This window comes from Rattus rattus, chromosome 18 (genome assembly GCF_011064425.1).
Source record: "Rattus rattus isolate New Zealand chromosome 18, Rrattus_CSIRO_v1, whole genome shotgun sequence".
Lineage (NCBI taxonomy): Eukaryota > Metazoa > Chordata > Mammalia > Rodentia > Muridae > Rattus > Rattus rattus.
In genome coordinates this window covers 1,353,578-1,366,576 of record NC_046171.1, presented here as the reverse complement: position 1 = coordinate 1,366,576, position 12,999 = coordinate 1,353,578, and the positions used below count along the sequence as shown (strand labels likewise).

Here is a 12,999-nt window from a genome sequence, read left to right as displayed (position 1 = left end):
CCAGGTGACCCCCTTGGGACATTTTTGGGGTCTACAGGAAGCTGGGAGAGACCTCTGGCTGTAACGAACTGCCCAGAGTGATGACCTATATCCCCTGAGGAATAGAGCCACCCAGAGTGGTAGCAACATCTGGGCGGATGGAACAAGACACACCACACTGACACAAGCCACCAGATGCAAGGCAGATAGCACATCTTATGTTTATTCCCTTGCCGGGTTTCTGGAAGTCACTATGCCCCATCTACAAACTTAGATAAAGAGTGACCGCAAGGTTCTGGGCTGAAGGAGTCAGAGGTTACAGGGCAAGTCTCACGAATGCTGATGTGCTAGGGGTAAGGGAGGGGAGTGTTCTCAGGATTCCACAGGAAGGTGGGGGACTGCTGGGATCAGCAGTGTGATGGTGACTGTAGGGCCAGTGGTCTATAAAGGGTTCTCAGTGTGACATAAGCAGGAGGCATGGGGAAGGGGGGGGTGCAGTGACTGGTGCCCCACGGCAGCTGGCTGGCTCACTGGGTTGACCTCTTCTAACCCTAAACTACCCCTGATGGGGGGTTGGGGGGGAGTGAAAGTAGACAGAAGAGCCCTACAGATGCACCAGAGTTCCTGGGACAGCTGAGACATGGCTGTGTCCCGGAACTATGGGCCTCGGGGAGGCCGCTAATTCCCAAACATCTGTCCTAGGGGCACTGTACCCCAGCTCCTTGCACCCCCAACTGCTCCTTACGGTCGTTTACTGTAGCTGTCAACTCAAGACCCACAAGGACAGTTGCTGTTCTACGGGTTTAAGTAATGCTTTGTTTGCGAGGAGACATTTCACTGAAGAAGTCGACGTGAAGAAGAAAGAGTCCATGTGGACAGGTCTTCATAATACTGGTCCCCTTGAGCCCGAGCCCAGGGTTCTCACTCCTCGTTCCGAAGATCTCATATATCCATCAGCACTGAGCCCCAGCCATATAGCAGGCCCCGACTGTCTAGAATGTCCAGCCTCTGGGTGGGAAGGAACTTGTCCCCGACTAGGGTCAGATGCTGTGTCCCATTGGTGAGTCCATGCTGCCTACTGCGTCAACCTGGAGCTTGTGCACACCTATGTTTCCACGCAGCCAACTTTGCGGAACCATCTGGAAAACAAAACAGCTAGCTCTATTTTGGCCAACGACATGGAGACCCAGGAGGCAGGAGCTGAGGTCTCCATGGGCTGCTGAGACTGAGTGGAGCTGACCTCTCATTTTGTGTTCAGACTGAAAAAGCTCAAGGCTTTCCAGAAGCTTCTGTATCCACCACAAGTCAGGTTTGAGGGCCTTCAATGATGGAGAAGCACTTGTGTGTGGCAGATGGGCCATATTTTGCCTTGAGACATGTCCCGTTGATGTTGCAAGGCCAAGTGCCCAGCCATTTTGTCAGCCAGCAGCAGGTTTTCTGTAGACAGAACCCCATACATATCCTCTAGGAGGCCCAACGAGCTTGAGACTGAAATAAGGTCAAGCTTCCTCCCTCACGGAAGGTCCTGCAGGAAAACAGTCTCCAGTAGATTCTGTAGGTGCTTTCGGAGTGGCTCAAATGCCCTCTTTCAAAGATCCTGGGACTGAGTCTCTGGCAGGAGAAGGATCTTCTCACAAGCTGCTTCCTCTCCACAGTCTGATGACCCCGCCCACTGGAAGAGATCTCCCTCGGGGGTTTCTGGGATCAAGCCTCGGAAAGCCAGGGATTCCTAGCCTTCATCACAGCACGTAAGCAGACAGCTCATTGTCCTCTGTCACCAGGCCTGCAGGAGTCCGTTAGAAACCCTGTCCACATCCTGGGCAGAGTTCTGTCAGGAGTGATCTTGGAGGGAAGAGAGAGAAAGATGAAGGCAGGCCCTGCTTCCTCGTGCCTGCCTGGTAAGCTCACGCTACTGGAACCATGCAAAGTTTTAATTTTGGAGACAATGAAATGATTCTTCCCGGGACTCAGGCTGATAACTAGAAACAGCTGGCTAGTACAGCCTCACGACTGGGTAAGGACGAGGTGGCCCAGAATTCAGGCTTCAAAGGGAGTGGGGGGTGGTGGGTGTCAGCCAACAGGCCCCAGCGCACCGAGGGGACCACACATATCGCCATTTCTACCGTGGAAAAGCTGGGTTCAGGAAGGTACAGTCACTTTGAGGTAGTAAAGATACTTAGAGCCAGGGATATGTATCTCTTAGTGGTCAACGAAAACCTCTGAGGTGTTTTTCTACAATCAGGATGTGAATCCACACCTCTGGAGATTACGGAATCCGCCTGCGACTGTCCTTCCAATCACAGAGTGTACACCTCCACCAAGGGACTCTGGACTGCCAGAGTCACAGTCTATGGGTCTTGCAGAGCAGAGGCAGGAGGGACCCAGGGACCTATGACAGGCTGTCTGCTATGCAGGGTCCAAGAGTTTCCGCCACAGGTTTCTGGGTTTCTGCAACTCTGGAATCATCAAGTATGGAAAACTGCCCACCGGAGGTGTGAAAGGTCACGACCACTCAGCCAACCGGCCTCTCCCCACAGGTACACTCACCTGTGAGTTCAAGCTGTACAGCCCTGGGTCCTGTGGGTCAAAGCAGAGGTTCAGGCTTTGTTGGAGGATGAGCATACAGTAGCTTCATCCCTTCACCCATCATCCTCCCCAAGCTCCCACGGGGGCTCCCCAGAAAACCTTGCTTTTAAGGCAAGATGGATTTCAAGGAGTACGTGTGCAGGGAGCATTTTAGATACTTGGTGTCAGGGCTGGAGAGGGGGCTCAGCCGTTATGGTGGCTGGTTTTGTGTGTCAACTGGATATAAGCTGGGGTTATCACAGAGAAAGGAGCCTCCCTTGAGGAAATGCCTCTATGAGACCCAGCTGTAAGGCATTTTCTCAGTTAGTGATTAAAGTGGGGAGGGCCCAGCCCATTGTGGGTGGAGCCATCCCTGGGCTGGTGGTCCTGGGTTCTAAAAGAAAGCAAGCTGAGCAAGCCAGGGGAGCAAGCCAGTAAGCAACATCCCTCCATGGCCTCTGCATCAGCTCCTGCTTCCTGACCTGCTTGAGTTCCTGTCCTGACTTCCTTTGGTGATGAACAGCAGTGTGGAATTGTAAGCTGAATAAACCTTTTCCTCCCCAACTTGCTTCTTGGTCATGGTGTTTGGTGCAGGAATAGAAAGAAACCCTGAGTAAGAGAGCGGTTAAGAAGACTTGCTGCTCTTGCAAGAGGACCTGGATGCAGTTCCCGGCACACACATGGTGGCTCACAACCACGTATATGTCTAGGTCCAGGGGCTTCAGTGGCCTTGAGCCCTCCATGGACTTCTACACATACATACAAGTAAAAATATTTTTAAAAACGTGAAGGTACTGTCCTTGGCTCAGCCAGGCTGGGGGTTGACCCAGAACTTTATTCCGCTCCCGAGTCCTTCCAGCATTTCTAGACTTTCTGGTCATAGAGCCTGCCCTGGGGCCCACGTGTAAGATGTGTTGACTTTTCTACTTTCTGGGCCCGTCCTTGGAGTGCACAAAACTCCAGGCATATACTTGCCCATAACTTAGAACAGCATCCACAGAAATGGCTTCTCTGGGAACTGTCCCTTGGGGTTTAAGTGTGAGCCTGTACCTTTAAAGGCTGAGTGCTCGCCAGCTCATCCGTCCCACCTCTGGATCTAGGCTCCATCACCCCCTGGAGCCTTGAGTTTCTTGGAGTGTGAGTTTCTTGTCACTAGCTTGACTCTACTGAAAATGGAGGCTGGAGAGATGGCTCGGTGGTTAAGAGCACTGACTGCTCTCCCAGAGGTCCTGAGTTCAAATCCCACCAACCACATAGTGGCTCACAACCATCTGTAATGGGATCCAATGGCCTCTTCTGGTGTGTCTAAAGACAGCTACAGTGTACTCATATATAGTAAATAAATAAATAAATAAGTAAAAGAGAAAAAATGGAGGGCCTAACCCTCTTCTAGGAGGATTCTGGTTGTATCACTAAGTATGCTTATGCTTTTAAAATTGCATTTTTTTTTTCACGACTGAGTTCCTTTGGCTGTCCTGGAATTCACTCTATTGACCAGGCTGGCTTCGAACTCACAGAGATCCACCTGTCTCTGCCTCCCAAGTGCTGAGATCAAAGGCATGCGCCACCACAGGCCTACTTTAAAATAGGACCTTAAATGAAAATCTTCTCAAAGAGCGTGGGAAGCTGCGGAAACCAGTGCGTTCATAGGTAAACAGTGAACAAGTCTCATGCAAACCTGTATAGCTCTGGCAGGGACGACGCCTGCATCTGTACAGCACGATGATGAAAATGACAACCACTACCGCCAGAAGTGCAGCTAGGACGCAGAAAAGGACCTTTGTATCCTCTCTGTGGATTTCCTGTGGCCTCTCTGTGTTCATGCTTCCAGTGAAACTATCTGCGGGAAAGAGAAACTTGGCTGGGGGCGTGGTGGGGGCGTGGCTCGGCAGGCACTGCGCTCGCTCGCTAAGCAAACATTGAGCCCTGGGTTCTCAGCACCACATAAACTGAGCGTGGAAGAACGCTTGGTATCCCATCCCTCCAGAGGCGGAGACAGAGAAGATCAGGAGTTCAGGAGTTCAAAGTCACCATGGCTACATGAGACCCTGTCTAAAGAAAGGAAATGGGACCAGGGTGGTAGTGGCAGATGCTTTTAATTCCAGCGCTGGGGAAGCAGAGGCCAGCTTGGTCCACAGAGAAATCCTGTCAACCCAACCCCCCACCAAAAACAAAAGAAAAGGAAAGGGAAAATGTTCCAGACTTAAGGGCCTTGATAGGGAGAAGTTTTCCCCATGGAAAGAAAGGGTCAGCAGCTTTCAAAAGGCTTCCTGTTATCACCGTGTGAGTTGTAAAATCTCAGGCTGGTATATGGGTACTCTTCCAGGCAAAGGTCCCCTGGTCCTACTATAAGACTTGGTGTCACTGTCTTCAGGCTCAAAAGGGAGGGGCATGAAAGAAATATGGGCTCTTCTGGGGGTGATGCTCGTTTCTACAGCGTACTGGTGCCCACTAAGAATGCCAGTACCATTACTGGCCCCAAAGGAGACAACTAGTCCCCACCCCACCTCACTCCAGTTTCTGGCCGCCTCTTGCCAGCCTTCTCCCTCTGCGGGTCACCTATTTGGGACACCTCTTATTAATACGATCATTCTTCGTATCCAGTGACTGGCTTGGTCCCTTATCTAGACTAAGACAGCTATGGCCTCTGGGGAAGGTCAGGTCTTGGTGTCCATAGAGGACCCAGCCAGTAGCCAAGGCCAGCTGAATTCCCTGGGATGGGATGAGATGGGGGTGGGGTTGGGGGGGGCACATGTTCAAAGGCAGAGAATGTGGGGAAGTGTCCCGGTATCGCCCTCCCTCCTGACCAAGTCCTGTTGCTGCTAAGACTCACTGACTCAGTGTTCCTCACTGGCTGAAGAGCTCAAGAATCAGCTGCTGTAGGTGACAGGAACACTAATCGCTTGCCTGGACAGTGAGTGAAAGATCTTGTGAGAGGCCTGAGCGGCAATCTCTGTCCCCACCTTCAGAAACCAAGAACCTCCCTCATTGCCTCTCTCTGATAGAAATCATCTGCAAGGAGTCTGTTTATCACTATGGACCTCACCTAACCTATGACCTGGAGGCTCCCAGAGTCCCTAGGCACTGACCTGGGCCTCACCTGCCTGGGCTTCACCTGCCTGAGCCTCACCTGCCTGGGCCTCACCTGCCTGGGCTTTACCTGCCTGGGCTTTACCTACCTGGGCTTTACCTGCCTGGGCCTCACCTGCCTGGGCTTCACCTGCCTGGGCTTCACCTGCCTGGGCTTCACCTGCCTGGGCCTCACCTGCCCGGCTGATACTAGTAATGTTCTGGTGGAGAGCCACATTCTCTACACAGCAGATAACATCCACATGGGGTGTCCAAGGGATCCTCAGTGTGCTGACGACGTCATACAGGCCCAACTCGTTCAAGTAGACAGTGTTGTTCTGCAGAGTCTCGTCTATTTGGGTATTGTCCGTCCTGTTGATCCAATACAGGTTGGGCTCTGGGTAGCCATTCTTGGACATGCAAGTGAAGGTGCGTTCCTGGCCAGGATCAGAGCTGCCAGAGGTGCTGATGACAGGCGTACTGAAGTTTGCTGCAGGGAAAGGAGGCAGTGGTGAGGGAGGTTTGACCAGTGGGGAAGTCTAAGCAAGATAGAGCCAGAGAGGTTCATGCCCGCGGTGAGGTGCAATGCCCCACAGATAACTCTTCACTGCCACTCCACTGGCCTGAAACCCATCTAATTAACTGAATTAACTCCCATGGTGCACTGGGAGAATGGATAAGGAGAGAAAATGGGGGAGTGGGGGTAAGAGGAGGTGGTTCAGAGCACTGGCTGTTTGTTCTGCTTGGATTTGATCTTTTTTTTATTATTATTTATTTATTTATCATAGTACACTATGGCTGTCTTCAGACCCACCAGAAAGAGGACATCGGATCCCATTACAGATGGTTGTGAGCCACATTGTGGCTGCTGGGATTTGAACTCAGGACCTCTGGAAGAGCAGTCAGCGCTCTTAACCACTGAGCCATCTCTCCAGCCCCCTTGGATGTGATTCTTAGCACCCACGCGGAAGCTCACAACCACCGGCAACTCCAGTCCCACGAGACTTGATTCGCTCTATGGCCGCCAGACACGCACGCAAACAGAACACCCATACAAATGTTTTCAATGAGGAGAAAAAGAGCTAAGAGAGCCAGCCTGCCCTCTTCTTGGCACCCTGGTCTGTGGGGCACTGAACACCACACGCTCTCTTGTCACACGCTCCTGCCACCCCACCTGCGCTGCCCTGCCATGCCTCTCCCTCCAGGATGGTCTGAAACCTGAAACTGTGGGACATCTCTGTCCCTTGGTTGTCTACATCAGGTATTTTGGTCACGGTGCTGCAAAAGCAATTAATGCGGCTAATGGGGGGTGGAGGTGGGGGTAGGGGTGGGGAGAAAGATACTGAGCCTGGTGGGTAGTGACAGCTCCCACACCAAACTCCTGCTCCCTCAGGTCGGGCTGGTTTTCCTCACTGAACACACATCTGCCCCCCACTAAGTGACCCCGAATCCTTAGTGGACTCTAAGCACTTCCCTAGATTTCTAGCATCCTTTATTCCTTGTGGGCACACACATTTGAGAAGGTGCTGGCTGGGGGGAGGGGGGACCACGTGTGCCCGTGTGTAAGAGTACAAACCTCTAGTGTTTGTTCCACCTTGTTTTGAGGGGCCCAAAGCTCAGTAGGCTAGGCTGGCTAACCGGCGAGCCCCAAGGGTCCACCTATCCGCTTCCCTAGTGTTAGACCTAGAACTGCTTGCTACTATGCCTGACTTTAGGTAGGCGGTGGGATGGAACTAAGGTCCTCACGTGTGCATGGTAAACACTTTATCTAACAAGCCATCACTCCACCACTCCCTATTTACTCAGTTCTCAGTATCTGCTTCGAGCTGAATTAGGCAACTGAAGACAAAGATGGCTTAAAAGGGCAGTTCTCTGAAACCAGGGGGTCTTGAGTTATGGATTCTGCTAAGATCAGAGCTCCACGGATGCACAGAAGCCCACCACCAAGACAGTCGGGATCGGGATTTTTCTCAGGACTTTCCCAGAGCATCACGCTGGGCAAAGCCAATCTCTGCTTTGAGAGTCTTACCTGCCACACGCAGTCTGACCACCTCTTCCAAGGCCTTGCCCAACACTGTGGACATCCTAAAGACCAAGCACTTGAACTCCTGGGTATCCTGAGGGGTGACATTCTCCAGGTGCAGGGAGAAGTCGCCCTCCTTCATGAGGTCCGGTGACAGATGGGCCCTGTTCTTGTAGGAGTTGCTCACATGGATTGTCGAAGACTCGTTAGCACTGGGCAGGTAATACGTCACCACAGTTTTAGCTTCATCGACGATTTGCCAGTAGACATACAGATCATCCAAGCTGAAATTGCTTCTCCGAGGATAAACGCAGCGGAGCTCCACATCGCTCCCCACCATTGCATTGACTTCTTTAACTTCAGCCTCTGCAGAGGTTCAAAAATGATACAATGTATTTACTTAAGATTCAAACACCCATCCTGGCCCAACCCACCAGGGCAAGAAAGGAATTCATTACTAAGGTTCATTAGGAGGGTGGCGGGTGTATAGTACCAGCTCAGGTATAAGGTGCAAGCTTCCACCGAATCCCAAGGCTGCTCCCTCCCTGGCTTTGGCAAGGTCCCACCACACCCCTAACTCTTCTCAAAAGTGATCCACCATGCAAAGAGACCAGGAGGGGCATTCCACTGACCCCCAAGCAAGAAATGCAAAGAGAAGTGTAAAGTTTGGAAAAGCAACTTCCCTTTATGATCACCCACCCTACACATCAAACCTAGGTATGGGGATCCGGCTTTTTTTTTTTTTTTTTTTTTTTTTTTTTCTTTTTTTTCGGAGCTGGGGACCGAACCCAGGGCCTTGCGCTTGCTAGGCAAGCGCTCTACCACTGAGCTAAATCCCCAACCTCTCAGGGATCCGGCTTTCTCCAGTGGGCCTCTGGAGAGGCTGTCGGAAGGGGCAGTGACCAGGGTTTCCCTACTATTCTACATCTATGCTCCACACAGCATGAAGCATCCGAACTTACCGACACAGAGACTGCTAAATAGCAGCAAAAACAGACCAGGACCGGAAAAGAACCTGCTAGAAAGACAAACAAGATAGTGTTTCTTCCAAACAGGCTGGCTGGTTTCTGAGGACACAAAGCAGTAGCACCTAGGAGAGATGTGAACTCCCTTGGAGGAGGATCCTTGGCTGCTTTTCCACTGAGACCTCAGAGAATCCAACCAGGACCGTACACCCCCCACCCCCCCCCCCATCCCCACCCCAAATTTCCAGAGCCCGAGAGCTCCCAAACTCAGGAAGACAGTTGATTTGTGTGAGGAGAAAGGGCTCTGAGAGTCCCCCGCTTTGTAGTCTGTGTCCCCTTCCTGTGACCTAATCTTCTATAGAGGGACATAAGCTGCCTCTGAAAGAGATGGAGACCCCTGACAGCCCCAAAGGAGGCAGGAGAGGGCCATCCGAAACCAAACTTGGTGGGACACCATGTTCCAGACCCTTGGTGATACCCAAAAAGACTGTGTCCTGTGTATCTAAGCCTAACGTCCTCCTCTTACACAGGAGGCCTGGTTGGTGTTGGGAGTGAGGGGGAGAAGGAGAGGCGTGGTGGGAGAGGGGCGCACTTCACCCTACTCTATCTAAAGCAGCCTTAAGCCAGCGCATGCCTAGTCTTCCGAGACCATCTGTTCCATAGAGGCTCTCTCTCCAAAGCGGCTAAGACCCTGCAGCGGGTCACAGACCTTGCACAGCTGCCCACACACCTTTAACAAAACCTCACTCTTTCTCAACAGCAGCTCTGAAATTCTCAGAGATTGTCTCAAGAGAAACCCTTGGGGAGCCACAAGAATGTGTGTGAGCATGGGCGCGTGGGCATGTGCATAAGCGCGCGCGCGAGCGCGCGCGCGCGCACACACACACACACAGAGAGAGAGAGAGAGAGAGAGAGAGAGAGAGAGCTCCGAGAGACAGAGAGAGAAAAAGAGAGGCAGACAGAGACAGAGAGGAGAGAGAGAGAGAGAGAGAGAGAGAGAGAGAGAGAGAGCGGCGAGAGAGAGAGAGAGAGAGAGAGAGAGAGACAGAGAGAGAGACAGAGAGGAGAGAGAGAGCGCGCCCTACAGTTACGGTCAGTGGGCAAACCACAAACTCACGCCAGCCACTCGCCACCAGCCACTCCGTAGCCTGCAAGCGCCCCCCTTTTCTCTCCCTGGAGACTCTGTGGTTAGGACACTTGTGGACTGAGGACTTCACCAAGTACCGTACAAGTGCCTGAGGGAAATATTTTAGCAAAAAGCCGGAGTGCAAAACTGTCACACACACACACACACACACACACACACACACACACACACACACACACACACACACACCCCTCTCACTTCCCCCTGCCCAGCCTGGATCTGTGAGGGAAGTCAAGTGTACAAGGAGGTGCCCCATCCCCATGCACTGGGTATCAGCTGGCCTTTGAGGTAACACACATCCTTCCTTCTGGGAAATCAACAGGGAGAAGGGCGGCGGCGTCTAAGCCAGTGCCCAGGGCTGCTGTGCGTCTTCACCTTCAGCCCCCGCTCTTGCCCTTCCTCCGCCTACAAGCCGCCCACGCGCCCGTTCTCTTCCTAGGGTGCAGCAGGTTAGCACTGCGCCGCCCCCTGCCGTCCAAGCCGGCCGGTCCAGGTGTGGCCGCTAGCCGTCGGGAACCGGGGACAGCGGCGCCGGTACTGGGCCGCTGCGCTACCGTCGGGCGCTCTCAGCCCTAGTTCGGGTGGGTCCCCGGCTCCCCCAACCCACTCACGGGACACAACCGAGAACGGACTCACTTTAGCTGCATAGTGCGAGAGCAGACTTCGGGGTGCTGGACCTCGGAGAGTGGAGAGCTGCAGCTGCTGGGGTTCCGAAGTCCTCGGAGCCCACGGAGAATTTGGGGGGCTTCAAGGATTTGGGGCGCGGAAATCTGGGACTGTTGAGGCTTCGCCGGCAGGAGACAGGCTGTAACTGCGCTCGCAAGCGCTGCGCGCCAGGCCAATTGGGCACAATCGGGATCCCCGCCCTCGGCCCATCCCTAGGGGGCGGAAGGAGGCGGGTAGCTCCGCCTCCGCTCTTCGAGTCGGGAACGCTGCTCAGTCTGATGCTGGGCAGGGTAGGGGATGTGGGCATGAGTTACAGGTGTGAGGGTGTGGGGTGGTTCGTGGATCCCGGCGAGCGCAAAAGGAGGGCCGGCTCCCATGTGGCCGAAAGGCTGGGGGCTGAGGCTTAGGGTGCAGATGGGAAGACACGATACTCAGTCGCTGGCCCCCAACGCTGCCCAGAACAGCCCAGCCTGGTCGCTGCTTCCCTCTTCTAGAGCCCGGTGTCCGGCCCTGTCTTGTAGAGGATGAATCTAGGTTCAAAGCCTGGACCAAGCACGGTAGATAAGCAGAAAACCTAACAATTCGAAATTAAAAACTAGAAGGCAGGCAGGTGGGTGGGGAGAGGGGGAGAAAGGGAGGGGAAGACAAAGTTCCACTCAAGTTCAGCTCTCCCAACCCACAACGTCGAGGGCGATGGGATAAAGGTGGTAAGGGATAAAGTTGAGAAATATGGAGTGAAGTTTCCATTTTCTCTTCCAAAGCCAGACAGACTTGGCAATCCCGTTTCCAACCTCGTGCTCTCTGGTACTCATTCTGGGAGAAGCCTAAGGGTCCAAAGTGCTGAGCCTGTGTCTAAACTAAGGACTCGCTCCTCACCCCCATTTCATGCTCTCCCCCCCACCCACCCCCACGCCCCACCTGCCAGTGAGTTGATTATTCAGAGGCCAGGAGGAGGCAGAGGCAGGTGGATCTCTGAGTTTGAGGCCAGCCTGGTCTACGGAGTGAGTTCGAGGACAGCCAGGGCTACACAGAGAAACCCTGTCTCTAAAAAAAAGAAAAGAATGAGGAGGAGGAAGAGAAGGAAGAAAGGAAAGGAGGGGGGAGGGAGGGAAGGAAGGAAAGAAGGAAGGAAGGAAGGAAGGAAGGAAGGAAGGAAGGAAGGAAGGAAAGAAAGAAAGAAACCCAAAATCTCTGGCTCTTGGCTGTCAACAACAGAGACAAGCGGAAGTGGTGACCAGAGCTGCTGAGGGACACAGCCTGGGAGAGGAGGTTTGCAGACCCTCCTGCAGGGACAGGGGCTACCTTCTTTGTGTGATAGGAAAACCAGAAATATCAGAACTTGACCCCCGGGCTCTGGCCGATAATCCAGGAGTGAGCCCGAAGTCTTGCTAGGTACCACATCAAGGTTGATGGCCTCCCTTGCCCCCCCCCCATCTCCCCACTAGGTTGGCAGCACCTGAAGACTCGGCGGAAGCCCGTGTTGGGGAGTCAATGGGCCCATGGAGCCGATAGGGTAGCACCATATCCTATATTCCAACTCCCCTGGCCACAGACACCCCATCTCCGTTCCACTCCACTCCAGCAGGACAGACAAGTCCGTCACTAACCTCGAGGCTTCTCGGATTGGATAGGCCTGATTTGGCATCAACAAGGCTGATTGATCCTTACCCAGCAGTTCTTCCAGGCAGGCAGAAGGGAGCAAAGGTTGAAGAGGCTTTTGTGGCCGACCTGGACCATGCTCTGGCTGGCAAAGCGACAGGGATTGGAGCTCTGCAAAACTTGCTCCCCAGCCCCCACAATATCTGGGATCCCAGAAAGCCAAATGCTGCTAAGCAGAGGGATCTTAGCCCAGCAAGGAAGTCATTTATATCTTGGCTAGAAGTAGACACTAGGCAGAGTTGGGCAGATGCAGGGGAGGAGCCCCTGGGAAATGGATATCAAAGCAGGAGACAGCAGCAAATGCATGGCTGGGTTCAAATCCCACCTTCGGAAACTACGCACTCCCAAGTAAGTTACTTGACACTGGTGGAAGAGTGGTTCTCAACCTGTAGGTCTCGAACCCTTTGGGATTGAATGATTTATTTACAGGGGTCACTTAAGACCAGCAGAAAACACAGCTGTTTATAACACAAGTCGTAACAGTAACATAATTACAGTTCTGAAGTAGTAACAAAAATAATTCTATGGTTGGGGGTCACCACAACTTGAGGAATTGTATTAAAGGGTCACAGCATTCCAAGGTTGAGAACCAGTGCTATAAGACACCAAGTATTCATCATGAGTTAATATACACCCTGAACTGCACGGATCGCAGATACGGACTTGTGCTTTGGCTTGGTTTTGAGCAGGATTTGTTGTGTTTTATAAAAAGAAAGAACCAGGATATATGATTGGTAGAGGTGCGGTATGGCGAGATGGAAGGGAGGTGCCTCTGCGGTCCATGCTGAGGCATCCCTTCCGTGAGGTACCAGCCATACAATGGATAAAGTATGGAATAGAATTTATTTAGGGGGGGTTGGGGATTTAGCTCAGCAGTAGAGCACTTGCCTAGCAAGTGCAAGGCCCTGGGTTCGGTCCCCAGCTCC

The 12,999-nt window shown here is 52.9% G+C and overlaps 1 protein-coding gene across 2 annotated transcripts; it reads right to left on the bottom strand.

Moving 5' to 3' along the window:
- Window positions 1-1,032: 1,032 nt before the first annotated feature.
- On the bottom strand, window positions 1,033-10,599 carry Icoslg (inducible T cell costimulator ligand). Of its 2 annotated transcripts, none has more exons than XM_032888889.1 (7): window positions 10,385-10,599; window positions 8,599-8,654; window positions 7,643-8,002; window positions 5,810-6,103; window positions 4,223-4,384; window positions 2,527-2,556; window positions 1,033-1,118 (listed from the first exon to the last, which is right to left on the bottom strand). In XM_032888889.1, exons 1-7 carry the CDS (start codon window positions 10,393-10,395, stop codon window positions 1,063-1,065), a joined length of 969 nt encoding a protein of 322 aa, XP_032744780.1. In that variant the 5' UTR covers window positions 10,396-10,599; the 3' UTR covers window positions 1,033-1,062. The 2 variants fall into 2 exon arrangements, with proteins under 2 accessions (XP_032744780.1, XP_032744781.1); XM_032888890.1 differs by having other exon boundaries at window positions 8,599-8,651.
- Window positions 10,600-12,999: the final 2,400 nt, after the last annotated feature.

Coding starts and splice junctions, on each gene's coding strand:
- Icoslg (XM_032888889.1), bottom strand. Junction 4,385..5,809: donor TACTAGTATCAGCCGGGCAG/GTGAGGCCCAGG, acceptor TCTTTCCCGCAG/ATAGTTTCACTGGAAGCATG. Junction 2,557..4,222: donor TCCCTGCCAGAGCTATACAG/GTTTGCATGAGA, acceptor TTTGACCCACAG/GACCCAGGGCTGTACAGCTT.